The 20,581-nt window shown below is 43.7% G+C and overlaps 1 protein-coding gene across 4 annotated transcripts in view; it reads left to right on the forward strand.

The window, feature by feature from the left end:
* The window catches only part of NAALAD2 (N-acetylated alpha-linked acidic dipeptidase 2), a 56,326-nt gene extending 35,884 nt beyond the window's left edge, over nt 1-20,442 (forward strand). For 3 of the 4 annotated variants that reach the window (XM_034408284.2, XM_087894584.1, XM_034408351.2), the window contains 8 exons: nt 588-651; nt 5,964-6,031; nt 8,255-8,346; nt 10,903-10,993; nt 13,405-13,669; nt 15,630-15,711; nt 16,223-16,315; nt 19,362-20,442. In XM_034408284.2, coding sequence (XP_034264175.2) covers nt 588-651; nt 5,964-6,031; nt 8,255-8,346; nt 10,903-10,993; nt 13,405-13,669; nt 15,630-15,711; nt 16,223-16,315; nt 19,362-19,551 — 945 coding nt within the window. In that variant the 3' untranslated portion in view covers nt 19,552-20,442. The remainder of the gene's footprint in view (nt 1-587; nt 652-5,963; nt 6,032-8,254; nt 8,347-10,902; nt 10,994-13,404; nt 13,670-15,629; nt 15,712-16,222; nt 16,316-19,361) is intronic. The other variant, XM_087894583.1, reaches the window with a different exon arrangement.
* The last annotated feature ends 139 nt before the right edge of the window (nt 20,443-20,581 follow it).

Here is a 20,581-nt window from a genome sequence, read left to right on the forward strand (position 1 = left end):
AGAGGGGAGTAAGAAGGATAATATGAAGGATAAATAGTAATTCTGGGGAACCGGTAGCAGAAATTTTGAGCAGTTTGGAGAACCAGCAGTGGAAATTTTGAGTAGTTCAGAGAAGTGGCAAATATCGCCTCTGTCTGGCCCCAGAGTGGGGTGGGAATGGAGATTTTGCAATATCTTTCCCTCAGGAGTGGGGAGGGAATGGGGATTTTGCAGTATCCTTCCCCTGTCACGCCCACCAAGCCACACCCACCAAGCTACACCACACCCACCAAGCCACGCCCACAGAACCGGTAGTAAAAAAAATTGGATTTCACCACTGATTCTAACCACTGCGCCACCAGGGCACACAGCACGATTGGTACATCAGGGCTGAAGAGTGCTTGGCCACACAGATAATGCTGAACTCCAAGTCCCGGTTTCCATTGGCTGTGACAACAGGAGTTTCTGGGAATTATAGTTCAGCCATTTTTGGAAAGTTTCCAGTCCCCCCCACTTTTCATTTATATGCTATTCATGATTGATAATAATGGGCATAATAGAGTTCATTTTTTAATTTAATTTTTTTTTTTTTTTTTTTACAATTGCAGGAGAACAGCAAACTTCTTCAGACACGGGCTGTGGCTTACATCAACACCGATTCTTCCATTGAAGGTGAATATCAGATAGACTAGCACTGATGATATTCCCTAGTTAGGGCTATGAAACATGTCTGCAAGAAAACAACCAATCTCAGAGAGAGCACCAAGGATCCCTCACAGTTGTGAATATCTTGTAATACATTTAGTCAACCTTGAGCGATCTTGTAAAGCTTAAGTAGGATTGGACCTGGCTGGCAGATGACCAAGAAATTGTGGGCCTGTGGACTAGGCCATAAAGTTGAAAAACATTCTGGAAGAAGGTAACACCATTTCTATCACATCCAGGAAAATGGCATGGATGTGTTTACAAAGTTATAAGACTCAGGCTCAACTCAAAGGAAATTTTCCTTTTTAGCAATATCTTGAGAGTCACAATTTTCCAATCTTGTATTAAGAGATGTGTGCAACACACAACTCAGACAAGATCCAAAGCGACAATCAAATCATGGGTTACAGTAGCCAGAATTGTAATCAGTAAACTACAGGAACAACAACAACAACAAAAATAGCTTCTCTTTTAAGATTCCCTTAAAACAAGCTACAGATTATTTAGTAACTGTATTAGGTCATTTTAAACCAGATCATACACACAATCTTATCTTGGGCTAGGAAGAGACATGGTGGCTCAGCGGCTAAGATGTTGAGTTTGTCGATCGAAAGGTCGGTATTTCGGCGGTTCGAATTCCTAGCGCTGCATAACGGGGTGAGCTCCCGTGACTTGTCCCAGCTTCTGCCAATCTAGCAGTTCGAAAGCATGTAAAACATGCAAGTAGAAAAATAGGGACCATCTTTGGTGGGAAGGTAACAACGTTCTGTGCATCTTTGGCGTTTAGTCATGCCGGCCACATGACCACGGAGACGTCTTTGGACAGCGCTGGCTCTTCGGCTTTGAAATGGAGATGAGCACCGCCCCCTAGAGTCTGGAACGACTAGCACATATGTGCAAGGGGAACCTTTACCTTTACCTTTAGGAAGTTACTGTAAGCAGGATTGGATAGAGCCGTGGTGGTGCAATGGTTAGAATGCAGTACTGCAGGCTAATGCTTCTGACTGCCAGCAGTTCAGTAGTTCAAGTCTCACCGGCTCAAGATTGACTCGGCCTTCAACCCTTCCAAAGTCGGTAAAATGAGAACCCAGATTTTGGGGGAGATAAAATGAATCTGTAAATCGCTTAGAGAGGACTGTGAAGCGGTATATAAGTCTAAGTGCTATTGCTATATGGGCTGTAGACCAGTGGTGGGTTCCTCCCGGCTCGGTCCGGTTCAGCTGAGCCAGTAGCGGTGACGATATGACGTCACCGAACCGGTTCTCCCCCCTGCTCTCCCACCCCCCAACCCCCCACGTTATTCTTACCTTTTATTTGGTCCCACCCCCAATCTATTGCTGCCTCCTGAGTCCCAGCTGATGACTAGAGGGAAAAAAACTGTTTAAACTCTTGCCGCGGGGCTTCAAAGGGCCGTCCTACAGCTGATCAGTGTTAAAAGCAAAAAAATGAGTCAGGTCATAAGTGCGAGGACTGGTCGTAAGTGCGAGGACCTTCCAGAAATGACTGACCAGCTAGCCACGCCCACGTAGTCACATGACCTCCAAGCCACACACACAAAATAAGCCACACCCACAGAACCGGTAGTAAAAAAAAATAGAACCCACCCCTGCTGTAGACTAGACAAGGGGGTGGAGGGTTGAGTGATACCTTGGAGGAAAGCGGTGGCAAACCATTTTTATTTATTTATATATATTTTTGATGGTGGGAGAGAAAAAGGTGTGAAACATCCATTTGTCATCAGGAATCAAGGCTGGCTTGAAGGATACCCTTCATACACTGAGACATTGTAGGAGAAGGAGTGGCAGAGCCTGGGTCAAAAGAGGAATCAGCCTAGAGTCACTAAATAGCCACAAATGGACTTAGTCCAACCGCTCTTTAAGTTCATTATCACTTATCTAGAGCCCAAATTATGTTAACCATTAGTTAACTAGATTCCTTTATATAAGGTAAAGGTAAAGGTTCCCCTTGCACATATGTGCTAGTTATTCCCGACTCTAAGGGGCAGTGCTCATCTCTGTTTCAAAGCCAAAGAGTCAGCGCTGTCCGAAGACGTCTCCGTGGTCATGTGGCCGGCATGACTAAATGCCGAAGGCGCCCGGAATGCTGTTACCTGCCCACCAAAGGTGGTCCCTATTTTTCTACTTGCATTTTTTACGTGCTTTCGAACTGCTAGGTTGGCAGAAGCTGGGACAAGTCACGGGAGCTCACCCTGTTACGTGGCACTAGGGATTCGAACTGTTGAACTGCCGACCTTTCGATTGACAAACTCAGCATCTTAGCCACTTATACCGCGTCCCTGTATATAGACGTGAGCAATAAATCAATTTAATTGAAACTTAATGTGTGGCCTCGGTCTTTTGTGCCTGATAGACATGGAGACCACGCAGAGATTGAGGCTAGCTAATTCTTAGGCAGTTTCTCTTTCTAAATTTATTTTCTAATAAGCATCTCTCCATCTTTTGCAGATCCTAATCTGCAGAGAGCCCCTGGGAAAAACCTCCCCTGAATTTAATTAAGTATCCGGTGACTAAGTGGGAAGCTAGAGTGACAGACAGATTGCCAACATCCAGCCCTTAACCACCTTATAAGTAAGGTAAGCATAAAATGCCCTAATCTGTGAGATTTTGGGGGTGGGGGCGTTTGCCAAAATGCCCTTCTCTTTTGGGAAGAAGAAATACAATCGGAATAATTTCTCTTCCAGCAGAATGAACGTTAGCCAATGTAAAACAGATTTTTAAAAAATGGGAAATTCATTTTTAGCCCTGCCATCTTGAACATCTTCCTAGCAACAGATGTTCATTTTAAAAATAGATTATTATTAGCTGTTCCAGTACAGTCTCCTTCAAGTTGTGCCTAATGTTTGGTGATTTTGTAGACTTGTTCACACATCCATGCAGTTTTCTTGACATTAGTGGGGAAAGCTACGCCTTCTTTCTTGATTTTTTAAAAAAGCTTTCCATCTATCCTCCAGTCCTTGGATTTCCTGGTAGTTTTCCATCCAGATACTAACCAACTGAGGTCCGATTTAACTTCTGAACTCCAGCAAGTGCTGCAAGTTTCTAAGACGCTGAAGTTAACAGAATAACAGAGTTGGAAGGGACTTTGAAGGTCTTCTAGTCCAACCCCCTGCTCAAGCAGGAGATCCTGTATCATTTCAGACAAATGGCTGTCCAGTTTCTTCTTAAACACCTGCAGTGTTGGAGCACCCACAATTTCTGGAGGCAAACCCTTCACTGGTTAATTGTTCTGTCAGGAAATTTTTCCTTAGTTGTAGGTTGGTTGTCTCCTTGATTAGTGTTATAATTACTATTTACTGATGGTGGTTGTCAACTTGCAAAGCTTTCAAGTTGCCATGAGCAGGAGGGAGGGAGAACTGATAGAGCTGATTGATTTCCCTAACTGAAGTGCATTCCATACATTCTTCCTGACCGCAATCAGAAGGAGGGTGTTGGATTTCACAGCCAGCCAAAGTGGTTAATTGGAGAATGTGATTTATGACATGGCCAGAGAGGAGGGGAGAGACAGGGTCATAGGGGAATGTAAATCTACGTGGGATTAGTTCTAACTGCATCCGAATATTGCCGAAATGGTGCTCCTAATAAATAACTGTATTTCTTTTGAAGTTCGGCTCATGGCTCATGAATTAATTAGGGCATCTTTCGGAAACTTCACAGTGGTATTACAAACTTAAATGGGATAATGTATAGGTCAGGGGCAGTGGTGAAATCCAAATTTTTTTACTACCGGTTCTGTGGGCATGGCTTGGTGGGCGTGGTGTGGTGTGGCTTGGTGGGTGTGGCAGGGGAAAGATACTGCAAAATCCCCATTCCCTCCCCACTCCAGGGGGAAGGATATTGCAAAATCTCCATTCCCACCCCACTCTGGGGCCAAACAGAGGTGGTATTTGCCGGTTCTCCAAACTGCTCAAAATTTCCACTACCGGTTCTCCAGAACCTGTCAGAACCTCCTAGATTTCACCCCTGAGCTGTAGGGAACGATGCTCATCTCCGTTTCTTGGCTGAGGAAACCGGTGTTGTTTGAAGACAATTTCTGTGGTCACGTGGCCAGCATGACTATATGCCAAAGATGCGCAGAATGTTGTTACCTTCCCACCGAAGTGGTACCTATTTATCTACCCGCATTTGCATGCTTTCAAAAAATGCTTTCATTGGGCACAATGAGAATATATCTGCTGAACAAAACTCCGCATTGGTGACAGGAAGGGCATCTGGCCATTAAACACTCTATTAGCTCCATTCAGTTGCCCAGACGCCGTCCCTCAAGGGATTATGGGATCATTCAAAGGAGATGATGATGATTTGCAAGTTCAATTACTGCAAGTTCAAATCTCACCAGGCTCAAGGTTGACTCAGCCTTCCATCCTTCCGAGGTAGGTAAAATGAGGACCCGGATTGTGGGGGCAATAAGCTGACTTTGTATAAAAAGAACACCGCTTGTGGGGGGCGACGAAAGCCCTACTAAGCAGGTATATACAAAAATATGAAGGCTATTGCTTAACGTATTGTAAGCCGCCCTGAATCTCTGGAGAAGAGTGGCATATAAATCGAACCAACCAACCAACCAACCAACCAACCAACCAACCAACCAACCAACCAACCAACCAATAAATAAATAAATAAATAAATAAATAAATAAATAAATAAATAAATAAATAAATAAATAAAAAGCATGCTTTCAAACTGCTAAATGGGCAGGAGCTGGAGCAAGGAACTGGAGCTCACCCGTTTAACTAGCACTTGGGTCTTGAACCTGGCTGTCAGCTCTTCAGCGTACAAGCTCATGATCTTTAACCACTGAGCCATCACACCCCATCAATCCATAAGGAATCACCTTTATTTAGACATCTCAAATGAATTTGAGAGCATATTCCAGGACTGTGTCTGTATAAAACTACATTCCAATTATCCAAGTGCAGAAATTAATGTTATGGGTTGGTTTAGAACAGAAGAGATGGCGGTATTTTCCATTATTTTATTTTTTTGTCAAGGGATCTCAATTACACTGTCTCCTAGGAGTTGTTTTATGGTTGTGCATGATATGTATGTAAGTATCTTTCTGTTTACATGTAAGCTGTCAGAATTTTTATGCCTTGACTCGACTCGACAGGAGGGAAAATTCCCTGAAGGGCTAGAAAGAGAGAAGGTTTGCTCCTGTAGATAAATTCAGTTTGAAGTAGAGGAGGCTATGTTTTAATTTGAATTTTTTTGAGAGGGAACTGCTAACATTGATTCAAAACAATTTCTGTATTTGTGTTGCAGGCAACTACACTTTGAGGGTTGACTGTACTCCTCTTCTGAACCAGTTGGTCTATAATCTAACAAAAGAGGTATAGTTGGGCAATGCACAGCATGGGGAAAACATTTTGCTTTGAACCAGGAATGAAAGCACCACCAATTCCAGATGTTTGTCCGTCAAATAGCCAGCAGAAACAACATCCATAGTTTTTAGTTATTCTGGTATGCAATGGAAATCAAACTCAGGCAGGGCAAGTAGAGGAAGGCCAGTTCACATTTCTGCCCCCCTCCCCCTCCTCCTCGCCTCACTCTTCCTCCCCTTCTCCTCCTCTTCTCCACCCCTCCTCTTCCTTCCCCTCCCTCCTCCTCCTCCTCAAAATCAAAATGTTGACCCTGTCTACTTTATGGTAGTTCTGATTAGCCACAAAATGATGGCTGGGCAGTATCCTTGGAACTGTTGTGGCTCCGTTACCTGAGCCTGTGTCATTGGCAGGAGAGGACTCCGAGAGTGAAGGAGAGGAGTTGGCAAGGCCTCCCTCTCCAGGGCCCTCCTCTTTGGCAATACCTTCTGTGTCCGCCAAAGGGCAAGAGATAGGGCCAGGGTCAAGCACGTCCACGCAGCCACAGGTGGACAGTAATGAGAGTAATGAGTCTTGGCTGGATCCACGCCAGCGTCGCAGACATAAGCACGCGCAACAGAAGAAAAGGCGTGCCAGAGATTAGGCTGAGTCACTGGACCACACCTCACAGGGTATAAAAGGGACCGTGGTGGCCAGTCAAGCCTTGTGACGAACAAAGCTGAAAGCTTCCACGTCATTCTGCATTGCCAGATTTTTGCTATAGACTTTGCTGGATTATATTTGGACTTAATTTACTCTGTAATTATTGAACATTTTACTTTGATGTACCAGAAGCGGAGAGAAGTTATCTTTTCCCTTCGTGAGTAATAAACTCTTGGCAGGCAGCCACTAGGTTGCTGCCAAGTTCCGTTATCATAAGGAAAAGGATTTTGTCGGCTGGCTTGGTTTTTAACTCTTGGACGTCTGTTGGTATGTGTGTGTGGGACGGGGACAGAACAGGAACCACTTGTGCCTCATGGTTATGTGTACAGAAGCAAGGACGTGTCATGCATCTGTGCCTCCCTGAATGTGGTTCCTCCTATCACCAATATTTCAGCACTTCATGATCTAGCAGTCTTAAAAAAAAAAAGAATGTACTAACCTATGAAGAGTGAGTTGTGATTATCTGGCTGGTCATCTCAAGAACAGAACTGCTCATGTTTGGGTGCAGCCAATTTTGGCTTTCCTGTCTAATGTAGATACAGTAAGCCTGGATGTTCTCTGGGCAAGTGAAGATGAAATGAATTGAGGTCTCTAGGAGCTGGAATCCTGGATAAGATCCCACTCTGGTGGAAAATTATGAACATGAACATCACTTATACTCAATGCACAGAGGTTCCAGTGTTAGTCTGTGGAGAGCACATAATGTCAATAAAAACTGCAAAATGTAGTGAAGGTACATCCTTTATTTTGGGCTGTTGCTTTTTGTTATTGTTGCTTAAGTTATCGCTAAGTTTTGTTCTGCCCCAGCTACGGACCCCAAAGAACGCAGCATACACAAAGTCCCTTCAAACCTTAGTTTACTAAATAAACCAGTCTTTTACAACAACGGCTGTTAATTAATTGCATTAACAGCCACCAAGAATTCAAAGAATAATAACTGAAAGCTTACTATGGTTGGCAGAATGCCCAGAAGCAATTTGCAGGAAGCTGATAAGATAAGCTAGACAAGACACGAAGCTTTGTGAACTAAGTTGTTCCCTACAAATTGCTTCTGTCAGTGTTCCTCCTTAAATAGGCTAAGGGAGTGGCCAATTAGCCCCAAGCCTTACTCTCGAGGAGACCTCCTCCTGAGGAGCCACTCCTGCCTTTTGGCAGCTCTGCGCGCCCCTGCATTGAGAAGAGGCTCCTCCTCTTCGTCCTCTTCACTTAAGGGAGCTTCTGGAGGTTCTGAAGGCCCTGGCTGAATCCCCGCCTCTGGCACCACATCTTCTCCAGCCTCCTCATTGTCCGACTCGAGTGCCAGCTGCACAGGCTGCTAGTGCAGCACCACACCAGCCTCCTTGCTGTCTGAATCAGCTACTAGCTGCACAGGCCGCGTATGGGCCACAACAAGTTTGTAAAACTAGAAGAATGTCTTGATTGTGCTGGGTAAGTATTCAAATCAACTAACAAATCAACCAGCTTGGATCTAAAGCATTTAAAATGCTTCAAGTAGCAATATGGGTGACAGATCAAGTTTCATTTCCTACACAGATCTCAAGTCCTGATGAAGGCTATGAAGGAAAATCTCTCTATCAGAGTTGGCTTGAGAAGGATCCTTCCAGTGAAAATAATCAACGACCCAGGTAAGATATGTTCTTATCTACATCTTATTTGCACGCCTGCCCTGGGGACACATGGGAGAACTATTATAGTTTTTATATCTGCTGCAGAACTGTAAAAGCAGTGTGCTTCTATTCCCTCATTGACCTGCAACACACTAGGCTAGGCTCAAATGGAGTTGGGTTAGAGCATGGTGTTCTTGATGATAATAAGTGTACATACCAATGTTTTCCCAAAAATAAGACCGGATCTTATATTAATTTTGCCTCCAAAAGATGCGTTAGGGCTTATTTTCTAGTTAGGTCTTATTTTCAGGGAAATATAGTACTAAATGCATCCCATCTGTCAGACAATCATAACTGGGGCTTATTTTGGGGGTAGGACTTACATTGCGAGCATCCTGAAAACTCATGCTAGGGCCTATGTTCTGGTTGGGTCTTTTTTTCAGAGAAATACGGTACTAAATACATCTGTCTGGTTGACGATCTTAATTGGATCTTATTTTTGGCGTAAGACTTATATTACGAGCATCCTGAAAAATCATGCTAGGGCTTATTTTCCAGTTGGGTTTTATTTTGGGGGAAACACAGTAGTCCTCAATTTACCATCATTCATTTAGTGACCATTTGAAGTTACAACAGCACTAAAAGAAAGTTACTGCTGACTAATCCTCACACTTACAATTGTCACAACATTCCCATGGTTACATGACCAAAATTTCGGTGCTTGGCAACTGACATGTGTTTACAATGGTTGTACCAATAGCTACATACGTATGACCACAATTGAGCCCCAAATTTCTGTTGCTAAGTTAGAAATTTGTTAAGTATGTTTTGCCCCATTTTACGACTTTTCTTGCCACATTTGTTTAGTGAATCACTGCTGTTGTTAAATTAATAACATCGTTGTTAAGTGAATCTAGTTTCCCCATTGACTTTGCTTGTCAGAAGGTCGCAAAAGGTGATCACATGACATTGCAATGGTCATAAATGTGAGTTAGCTGTCAGGCATCCTAATGTAAATCACACATCCATGGAGATGCTGCAATGGTCATAAGTGTGAAAAATGATCATAAGTCACTTTTTTCAGTACCATTGTAACTTTCAGTGGTCACTAAGCGAATTGCTGTAAGTCGAGGACTAACTGTATACCACTTTACAGTGCTTTACAGCCCTCTCTAAGTGGTTTACAGAGTCAACATATTGCCCCCAACAATCTGGGTCCTCATTTTACTGACCTTGGAAGGATGGAAGGCTGAGTCAACTTTGAGCCTGTTAGAACTGCTGGCAGTCGGCAGAATTAGCCTGCAATGCTGCATTCTAACCATTGGGCCACCACAGCTCATCTCAGGATTATGTGATCCCCTTCCCAGCTGGATTCCGATAAGTAAAGTCAATGGGGGAAGTTGGATTCATTTAACAACTCCATGATTCACTTAGAAACTGCAGTGATTCACTTAACACCTGTGGCACGGAAAATCAGGCACGGCTCATTTAACAACCATCTCACTTAGCAACAGAGATTCTGGTCCCAATTGTGGTTGTAAGTCAAGGACTACTATAATATGCTGCCGAATCCTTCCATAGGGAAAACCTAGCCATTGTCTCAACATGTTGTGCGAACTGGGTCATCACGTTAAGCTGTAAAACGGTTCATTTGTAAAAATGTCTCCTGCTATGCAGATATAGCAATTGTAGTCTGTTAATCTGAATTTTATGTGAAGCCACCCATTATATTGTTCACCAGTGCTGAACTCAAGCAATGTACCAGGACTTTTCCAATTCAATAGCTGGGTTACAGAGATCTTTCAGGGTCAAGCTGGGCAGAAATCCATAGTTAAGAGAAATTTGTTCATCTTCGGTTAATCTAGAAGAGGTTATGATGTGGTTTGTTTCTGAGAAATGGGAAATTCAGATTGTCTTCTCCTGCTGCCTCTCCTTTTTTTATTTGAGGTGTTTTAAGAGGACTTTTAATGGGACGCAGTGGCTCAGTGGCTAAGATGCTGAGATTGTCGATCAGAAGGTCGGCAGTTCAGCGGTTTGAATCCCTAGTGCCGTGTAATGGGGTGAGCTCCCGTTACTTGTCCCACCACCATACTTAAGTAATCTGCAAAGATCCCTTCTTTTTATCCCCAACATAAAAGTGCCAAAAGTTATGTCAGAGTTTAGGCAGCATAACTAGTATTATGAGATAAACCCAGGAGCAAAACACAGCACACAGCACACAGCACATAAAGCCTTGAGATAATTAACAGTGGTTTTATCTACAGCTAAATATATACAGATTTACGTGGTAAATACCTTATCATACATCTACTGACACAAGAGAGCAATGAGATACATGAGGAGAGAGAACATGAGGAGAAGGGAGACGCCCTCTAATGGCTTCCCTTATATAGGCAGCTTCTGCCCAGCTTCTTAAAGTGGCAGTAACCCTGCTGCTTCATTCCCATTGCATCAGCTTTCAGTTGCCTCCGCTTACAACCTTACATCAGCTTACAGCTATTAAATCTACATACCCTGACAAGTTACAAGAAGATTGAATCTTGAATTCTCCTCTTCCTTCTCCTATCTGGCCAGGATCAACAAGCTTGGATCGGGCAGTGATTTTGAAGCTTTCTTTCAAAGATTAGGGATCGCGTCTGGCAGAGTCCGCTACACTAAGAACCGGGTAAGCCGAACTGCTTGCTTAAAAAGCTGTCACCAACAGTTTTTTGGAAAGAGCAGTCAATATATTTATTTTATTCCGTGAATCTATTTCTTAGCTGCTTGAATCACCGAAGCCACTCTTAAGTGGTCTACAGGGAGTAGAGATTAAAAACAGAAATGTAGTAACATAAAGCAGCAAGTGGGTCAAAAACCACATTGGGGAAGGAGGATTCCATAAAACCTAGAACTGAGGAGAAATTTCCACAACTAATCAGTGGAACAGCGTGTCTTCAGAAGATGCTCTATCACTAGAGGTTTTCAAGAAGAGATTGGACAGCCATTTGACTGGAATGGCATAGGGCAGGGGTGTCAAACTCAACGCCCATGGGCCGGATCCAGCCTGTGGTGTGCTTAGATCTGTCCCACGGGGCCGCCATGGAAACAGTGAAGGACTGGCCTGCAGTGCCTCTGCCAGCAAAAACAGAGCTCAAGAGGGCCGCACATGGCCCTCCCAGGCTCCATTTTCACTGGCAGAGGACTGCAGGATGTCAAGCTGGCCATGCCCATCCTGGTCATGTCCACCCCAGCCCCCCGAGGTCAAACACAACCCTGATGTGGCCTTCAATGAAATCGAGTTTGATACCCCTGGTATTAGGTTTCCTGTTTGAGCAGGGGGTTGGACTAGAAGATCTCCAAGGTACCTTCCAACTCTATTCTAAAACAGTCACCAAGGGCATTATAAATCACTCTGCCCCCAGGGCTTGGTAGAGCAGCCAAAGCTATAAGGCTCTTCTGAGGCAAGGGGAATCAGAACCATGTAGATCTTGGAGGATGGTTCAGAAGAAGACACTTCTCTAACATTTATTTATTAAACTGTATTAATTTATTTATTAAATTTACTTGCCACCTATTTGACTGTTGGAGCAAGTCTGGGCAGTTTAAAAAATGATAAAAAAGATAAAACTATAAAAATAGTTAAAATGAATAAGAATTAAATAGAGACTAAAATCACCATAGCACTTAGACTTATATAGCGCCACATAGTGCTTTACAGCTGTCGAGCCGTCTATCTGCTGCTGTTAACGGAACTCGACAATGACTGCTGAAAGCGGCGTGTGTGTGTGTGATCGGGAGGGGGTGGTCGCGCGTCACGGGTGTTGGTGATGGGTTTTGGGGCGTGGATAGGGCTCTGCTTGCATGGTGATGGGCGGAGCGGGATCGCGTGGGGCGATGGGTTTGGGATTGATAGGGTTAACAGATCTGGGCTGACATCAGCACGGGATGCCCCTGGAAGCTGGAAAGGTGGAAACGGATGCCGGCTTCTCAGTGCGCTATTTAAACAGCGCTAAACGCCGATGCGGGAACTCTGACATGATTGCTGTTAGCATATCGGTAGCAAGCTGTTGCTGTTAGCTGCAAATAAACCATCCTCGAACCACCACCCAAGCGTGTTTCTTTGTGGAATTGCTCTGGCAGCCAGTGTTGCCGAGAACAGCACTCTCTAAGCGGTTTACAGAATCAGCATATTGTCCTCAGCAATCTGGGTTCTCGGTCAATGTTGAACCCCTGAGTTGAACTCCAGACTGTGGGCAGAGTTTGCCTGCAATACTGCATTCTCACCACTGTGCCACTGGGGTTCCTAAAAATCAAAGGAATGGATGGGAAGGAAACAAGGTCTTCTCTCTTACTCCATCAGCCATCTCCAGCATAGGGTATCCCTATCAGGGTCCCAAATCAGTTGGCAGTGCTAGGTTTTAAGGCCCTTCCAGAAGGCCAGAAAGGATGGGTTTCATCTCTGGTGGCAAGATGTTCCAAAGGGTGGGTACCATAGCGAAAAAAGACTCTTCTCCTACAGTCTTTCAGTCAAAATTCCTTGATTGACAGAGTTCGTACCAAGCCCCTTTTTCGGGAGCAAATGGTACAAGCCAATCCCATCCTTCACTGGTGGTTTTACATACCCATAGCAGATAGCAAGACTGAGTCTGACTTGGCGACACCATTATTTTTGAACCATTCAATAAACTGCCAAGAGGCCCCGCAAAGTCATTAAAACTCAGTTTTACCTTCTACAGTGCTTCTAAAAATGGCTTCATCAGAGCTAAATGGATAGAACCGGTAGTAACAAATTTTACAATTCACCACTGGGCCACGCGCACGTGCTTGGTTCACGCGCGCGCGCATGCGCTCTTCTGTGCAGGCGCAGAATCATTTTCATGACGTCAGGGTCAGTGGGCGGAGCCTCCTGCAGGTTTTACTACCGGTTCTATAGAACCGGTGCGAACCGGGGGCAACCCACCACTGACTCTGATTATTTGGGGTGTTGTTGACTTACCTCTGGTTTTGAAGAGATGTTCTGAAGGGAAATTTGAAACTTTGCCGCTGAATATGGACTTCATTCTACTGACTCATTTATTTTTTTTTTCTTTTTGACAGAAAGTGGACAAATACAGTAATTATCCTGTATACCACACTACCTACGAGACTTTTGAACTGGTCAAGCGGTTTTACGATCCCTCTTTCCAGAAACAGTTCACTGTGGCTCAAATACGTGCAGGCTTAGTCTATGAGCTTGCAGATTCTCCAGTCCTTCCCTTCCGTTGTCAGGATTATGCAGAAGCTTTGAAACTCTACGCTAATGAAATCCATGACCAGGCCAAGAAACACAAAGAAGAACTTGAGAAGTACCAAGTTTCATTTGGTAAGGTTTCTCTTGAACGTGACTCGGAATCCATAAATTTATGATTGAGTTTTCTATTCACCATCATTCTGCCCCTCAAAGATAAAATCATAGGTTTTATCTGGCCTAAATCTTCTCCCCTTTTTAAATGTAAATTTTAATTTGTTTTTAAATTATGGGGTATTTTAAATTTGTTCAGCCAAATTATTTAATTCGTTTTTATTCTATTTTAAATTTTTGTATTTATGTGTTTTATCTTGTGGCTGTTCACCGCCCTGAGTCCTTTGGGAGTAGGGCGGTATAGAAATTTAATAAAATAAATAAATAAAATAAATAGATTTCTTTTAACATATTTATTTTATCAACAAAAAAGAGCCTTGGTAGTACTAGGGTTTAAGGCACCCTGTTATTAAGCTGCTTAAGACCAGCTGCCTGCAATTACTGCAGGGTTCGAATCTCGCCAAGGCTCAAGGTTGACTCAGCCTTCCATCCTTTCTAAGGTAGGTGAAATGAGGACCCAGTTTGTGGGGGCAATAAGCTGACTTTGTATAAATATACAAAAGGATGAAGGCTATTGCTGAGCACATTGTAAGCCGCCCTGAGTCTTCGGAGAAGGGCGGCATATAAATCAAATTAAAAAAAAAAAAAAAAAAAAAAAAAAAAAGTACAGAACCCCCCCAAAACCCCCCAAACAGAAAAATGAACATTCAACACTAACAGCGAAAAGAAAAAAAATATATTGTGTACAAAATAAGGAGGAAAAAAACAATCTCAAAATGTCAAATAAATCTAACATTAAAACATAAAAAACCCCACCCCAGCTGGATGTTGAAAAATGAATTAAAAAATAGGGTAGGGTAGGGTAGGGTAGGGTAGGGTAGGGTAGGGTAGGGTAGGGTAGGGTAGAATAGAATAGAATAGAATAGAATAGAATAGAATAGAATAGAATAGAATAGAATAGAATAGAATAGAATAAACTGAGTTGGAAGGGACCTTGGAGGTCTTCTAGTCCAACCTCCTCCTTAGGCAGGAAACCCTATAATAGGTTTTCTTCCCTTTATCTGAGGGGTTTTTGATCCATAATGATCAAAAATGCCATATAAAATAAACAAATATTCCAGATGTGGAAATCTATCTAATAAGCAAATCAACCCAACATCTAATCATATTATATCTATAAAAATAAAGAAAACAGTCGATAGGTTAACCCAAACATTACTCTAATCTTCAAATTCCTCTGTTAACATCTGTGAAGTTTCCGAAAGATGCCCTAATTAATTCATGAGCCATGAGCCGAACTTCAAAGAAATACAGTCATTTATTAGGAGCACCATTTCGGCAATATTCGGATGGAGTTAGAACTAATCCCACGTAGATTCACGTTCCCCTATGACCCTGTCTCTCTCCTCCTCCCTGGCCATGTCATAAATCACATTCTCCAATTAACCACTTTGGCTGGCTGTGAAATCCAACACCCTCCTTCTGATTGCGGTCAGGAAGAATGTATGGAATGTAACTTCAGTTAGTCAATCAGTTCTATCAATTCTCCCTCCCTCCTGCTCATGGCAACTTGAAAGCTTTGCAAGTTGACACATCTGTTATTGTATTTAACACATAGAAAGTCCACAGAATAATAGAATCTGAAGGATTTTTAAAAACCATTTAATTAATTCCTATGTTTGGCAAAGGAAACGTGCTGTAAAAGTTCCTGAGGGGGGAAAAAAAAATCCAGAAAAATATTCTCCCCTCCTCTTCCCATGCATTCCTATAGAAGCTGTTGGGCAGAGGCTCAATCCATTGCCAACTCCTCCAGCCTAAGCCCCCCCACCCTCTTCCATCTTGGTCATGTGACCCAGAACAGAGCTAGTCTGATGGTGTTAAAATGAATTCCAGAAGCTGTGCAGGGCCATCTTTCTCGATCTCGTTTAAACTCTAGAAATCCCAAAGCTTGAAGCTCACTGTGCAACTTTTCTGTTCGCAGAGGCCCTGTTTTCTGCTGTGAATCATTTTGCATCTGTAGCACCAGTTTTTCACCGCAGGCTTTCACAGCTTGACATGAATAAGTAAGTTTAATATTTCTGCAAAAGTTAATGCAACTTTATTGGCATTATTGATAATCGTTCATCCGTTCGTCTTTAGGAGAAAGTTTTGCTTGCGTCACATTCAAGAGGTGGGATTCACTTACCTTCCCTACCGGTTCGCAAATATGACGGCGTGTGCCTTCCACATGCTCAGCCTTCTGTGCATGCTCTTTACTCGCGTGCGCACCTCCCACGCATGCACATGGCCTCAAAAACGTGGCTAAATAGGACGGCATTACGTCCGGGCGAGTGGGCGGGGCTTACCGCAGTCGGCGCTACTGGTTTCCCCGAACCAGAGGGAACCGGCTGAATCCCACCACTGATCACAGTGCTTCAGCACTGTGTAATAGACTTCAACTCCCAGAATTCATGTATGACTGGGGAATTCTGGGAGTTGAAGTCCACCCATCTTAAAAGTTGTCAAGGTTGAGAAACATTATCCTGAACAGTACAGGGGTGTTTGATACCTTCCTCTGTCTTCTGTCTTTTGCAGCCCCATTGCTGTTCGGAGCATGAACGATCAATTGATGTTTCTCGAGAGAGCTTTCATTGATCCTCTTGGCTTGCCAGGCAGACCATTCTACAGGTAAAGCATCTGAGTGCAGTGAGACTTTTTGCTAAATTGTTGTTGTTGTTGTTAGTTGTGAAGTCGTGTCCGACCCATTGCGACCCCATGGACAACGTTCCTCCAGGCCTTCCTGTCCTCTACTATCCTCTGGATAGTAAATCCTCCATTTAAGCTCACGCTGACTGCTTCAGTGACTCCATCTAACCACCTCGTTCTCTGCTGTCCCCTTCTTCTTTTGACCTTAATCGTTCCCAGCATTAGGCTCTTCTCCAGGGAGTCCTTCCTTCTCATTAGGTGGCCAAAAGATTTGAGTTTCCTCTTCAGGATCTGACCTTCTAAAGAGCAGTCAGAGTTGATCTCCTCTAGGACTGACCAGTTGGATCGCCTTGCAGTCCAAGGGACTCGCAGGAGTCTTCTCTAGCACCAGAGTTCAGAGGCCTCAATTCTTTGGCACTCAGCCTTCCTTATAGTCCAACTTTCACAGCCATACATTGCAACTGGGAACACCATAGCCTTGACTAAATGCACTTTTGTTGGCAAATGGTGTCTCTGCTTTTTAATATGCTGTCTAGATTTGCCATGGCTTTCCTCCCCAGGAGCAAGCGTCTTTTAATTTCTTGGCTGCAGTCCCCATCTGTGGTGATCTTACTTTTGCTAAGTATGACTTAGTAACACTTGACTTTTTTGCTGTGTCACAAGCAGTCCTCGATTAACAACTGAGAATTTTTGTTGGTAAGCGAAGTGGTGGTTAAAAGGAGCTGCACCCCATTTTTGCAATCACTTTTCTCATGGTTGTTAAATGAATCACTTCGGTTGTTTACTGAATCATGAGGTCATTAAGCAAATCCGGCTTCTCCATTGACTCATCTTGTCAGAAACTGTCTGGGTAGGTTGCAAATAGCACGTAGACTTACACATCGTTTCATAGCCCTGTCTAAGCAGTTTACAAAATCACCATATTGTCCCCAACAATCTGGATCCTCATTTTACTGATCTTGTATCTTGTCCTTTTATGCACACTGAGAGCGTATGCATCAAGACAAATTCCTTGTGTGTCCAATCACACTTGGCCAATAAAGAATTCTATTCTATTCTATTCTATTCTATTCTATTCTATTCTATTCTATTCTATTCTATTCTATTCTATTCTATTCTATTCTATTCTATTCTATTCTATTCTATTCGAAGGATAAAAGGCTGATTCTATCATGAACCGGTCAAGATCGAACTCCAGGCTGCGCACAGAGTTAGCCTGCAATATTGCATTCTAACCACTGCGCCACCATGGAACAAATAGCTGTTATGCCAATGCCCAAATTTTAATCACATGATTGTGGGGAAACTGCAATGGTCATAATGTGAGAACTGGTCATAAGTCACCTTTTTTTCAGGTGAGTTTGTAATTTCGAACCGTTGTTCAATGAATACTTGTAAATTGAGGACTACCTATAATAGACTGGAGAGGTTGGGAGATGAATGAACAAATGGGTTTAAAGAGTTCAGCTGCTCAGGTAACCAGTATTCAAAAGTCAACCTGCCGAGAACATTTGCACTTTTGGCAGAAGAATTGATACTAAAATAAAGATGTTTTTCCATATTCAGTTGGCAAAACACTAGCAATAGCACTTAGATCAGGGGGCTGCAACCTTAAATGCTCAAAGAGCCATTTGGACCCGTTTCCCACAGAAAATACCGGAAGCCACAAAACCTGGGTGGGCGTGGCCAACTCGATGTCACTCACTTCCACATGACCCCCTAGCCACACCTACTCAGCCGGTCATTAGGGCAGAGAATCAGGTGTTAAAAAACACCGGGAACCACAAAATCCTTTTAACATAGCTCTCTCTCCCCTCCCACCCTCCCTCTCTCCCCCCACTCTCCCTCTCTCTCTGTATCTCTCTCTATCTCTGTATCTCTCTCTATCTCTCTCTATCTCTCTCTCTCCCCCACACTCTGGATCTCTAAGCGGTTTACAGAGTCATCATATTGCTCCTCTGACAATCTGGGTCCTCATTTTACCCACCTCGGAAGGATGGAAAGATGGCTGAGTCAACCTTGAGCCAGCCAGGATCGAACTCCTGGCAGTGGGCAGAGTTAGCCTGCAATACTGCATTCTAACCACTGTGCCACTACAGTTTCAGTTAAAATATAATCTCTCCTGTGGGGGTAAGGGACAAGTTCCCTTTGTGAACTTCTTGCTGATACAGCTTCAGGAAACAGCTAATGTACGTTGTTCTCTGATATAAGCAGTGGTGGGATTCAGCCGGTTCGGGCCAGTTCGGACGAACCGGTTGTTAAATTTATGGCTGGCCCCTCCCCGCCCCATCCCTTCCAGGAGTCCCCACACAGCCCATTTTGGCTCCCAGGTTAAGTGCAGGGAGGCCTCCTAGGCCCAAAATGGGGTGCCGGGGTGGTGTTGTCCCCCCACGGCCCGTTTTCACTCCCAGGCTTCAAGGAGGCCTACTAGGCCCAAAACGGGGCATGGGGGGAGTGGCGCGGCCCCCCCACAGCCCATTTTCACTCTCAGGCTTCAGAGAAGCCTACTAGGCCTAAAACAAGGCGCGCGCGGGGGGGGGCAGCAACACATCCCCCTATGGCCCGTTTTTGCTGCCTTCACACCCCTGGCCAGGCCCACCATGGCCAGGCCACCCAGCGGTCATTAGGCAGAGAACCGGTTGTTAAATTATTTGAATCCCACCACTGAATATAAGGTAAAACTATTTTTAAAAAAACATTTTGATTTCAGGCAGTTTTGTTAAGGATGTTTCAGGCTGTCCTGTTGTTTTCTTATACCTTGCTAAACATTGTTCCTGCAAGCTTTCGCAGAAGGCACTTTAAAAGGCTGACATTTAGAGTTAAGATTTGCCAAAGATGCATCCCATCTTTGATGGGATCCCAAAGATGCTTTTCAAAAGGCAATTGGACTTTTCCTGGGTTTTTTTTTCTCCCCCCTCCTTGAAAACATTTCGCTTCGCATCCAAGAAAGCTTCTTCGGTTCTGCTAAGTTTGCACAACTTTGCTAATTTTTTTTTTTCCTTTTTGCCTCTGTCTTCTTACTCTGCAGACACATCGTTTTTGCTCCAAGCAGTCGCAACAAATACGCAGGCATGTCATTCCCAGGGATCTACGATGCTCTGTTTGATATAGGCAGCAGGACAGATCCACAGAAAGCTTGGAAGGAAGTCAAGAGACAGATCTCTATTGCAGCCTTCACTGTGCAGGCCGCTGCAGGGATTCTGGAAGAGGTTTTGTAAAACGACGGCTGTAGAACAGAAGCGGCCTATTTGATTTGCATGGCCGGAAAATTTATATTACGGGTGCAATTTTACAATCCCAGCACGTTATGCTTCCAATTCTGGTGATTTGAACACTGATCAAGTGGTTTTTGGCAGTGGTTTGCTCTCCAAGCTTGTTTCAATTTAGTTTCTAAACGTTTCGTTACCAAACTAGGTAACATGATCAGGATTTTCTTGTCCTATTCCTCTGATTCAAGTGAATCAGAGGAATGAAAATTTGAAATCCCCCTTTACTCCAATACAGGTAATCCTTAAGACCGCAAGATAGTCCTTGACTTATGACCACAATTAAGACTGGAGTTTTTGTCGCTAAGCAAAGTGGTTGTTAAATAAGTTACGTCCAAGTTTATATTTTGGGCCATGGTTGTTAAGCAAATCATTGCAGTTGCTAAGTGAATCAAAGAGTAGTTAAAAAAATATGACTTCCCCCACAGCCTTGTTTGTCAGAAACTGGCTGGGAAGGCCACAAATGGTGATCAGAGGATTACAGCACACTCTTAATTGTTGTAAATGCGTGTCAATTGCCAAGTGCTCAAATTTTGATCACACGGTTGTGAGGATGCTGCAACATGTTCATTAAGTGCCAGGACCAGTTGCAAGTCACTTTTTTCAGCTTTGCTCTGACTTTAAAGGTTCCTGAATGACTGGTTGCAAGTCAAGGACTTTCTGCATTTTTCGCTACTTAAGGCAGTCCCAAAACATCTAGCTTCAAGTGATGGAGCCTGAGGATGTCAACATTGTTCCGTTCATAAACTGGCCTGTGAACGGAGTAGCTGATTTCAGACAGCCCGTGGCCGCTTTGATGTTTTGGATTATGCGCAAAATACAACGAAGCTGTTTTGCTCTTTGCATATGGCTGTTTTTCTTCGGAGCATAAATGGGGAATTTAGGTGGGTGTGTGGGAGGGGGAAGACGAAATGGTTGGCTGAGTGGAAGATACTGCAATATGAGAAGCAGTAGCACAAGTATGGAGGGAGAGAAGATACAT

Source organism: Pantherophis guttatus, chromosome 5, assembly GCF_059756535.1.
Source record: "Pantherophis guttatus breed Tessera chromosome 5, ASM5975653v1, whole genome shotgun sequence".
Taxonomy (NCBI): Eukaryota; Metazoa; Chordata; class Lepidosauria; order Squamata; family Colubridae; genus Pantherophis; species Pantherophis guttatus.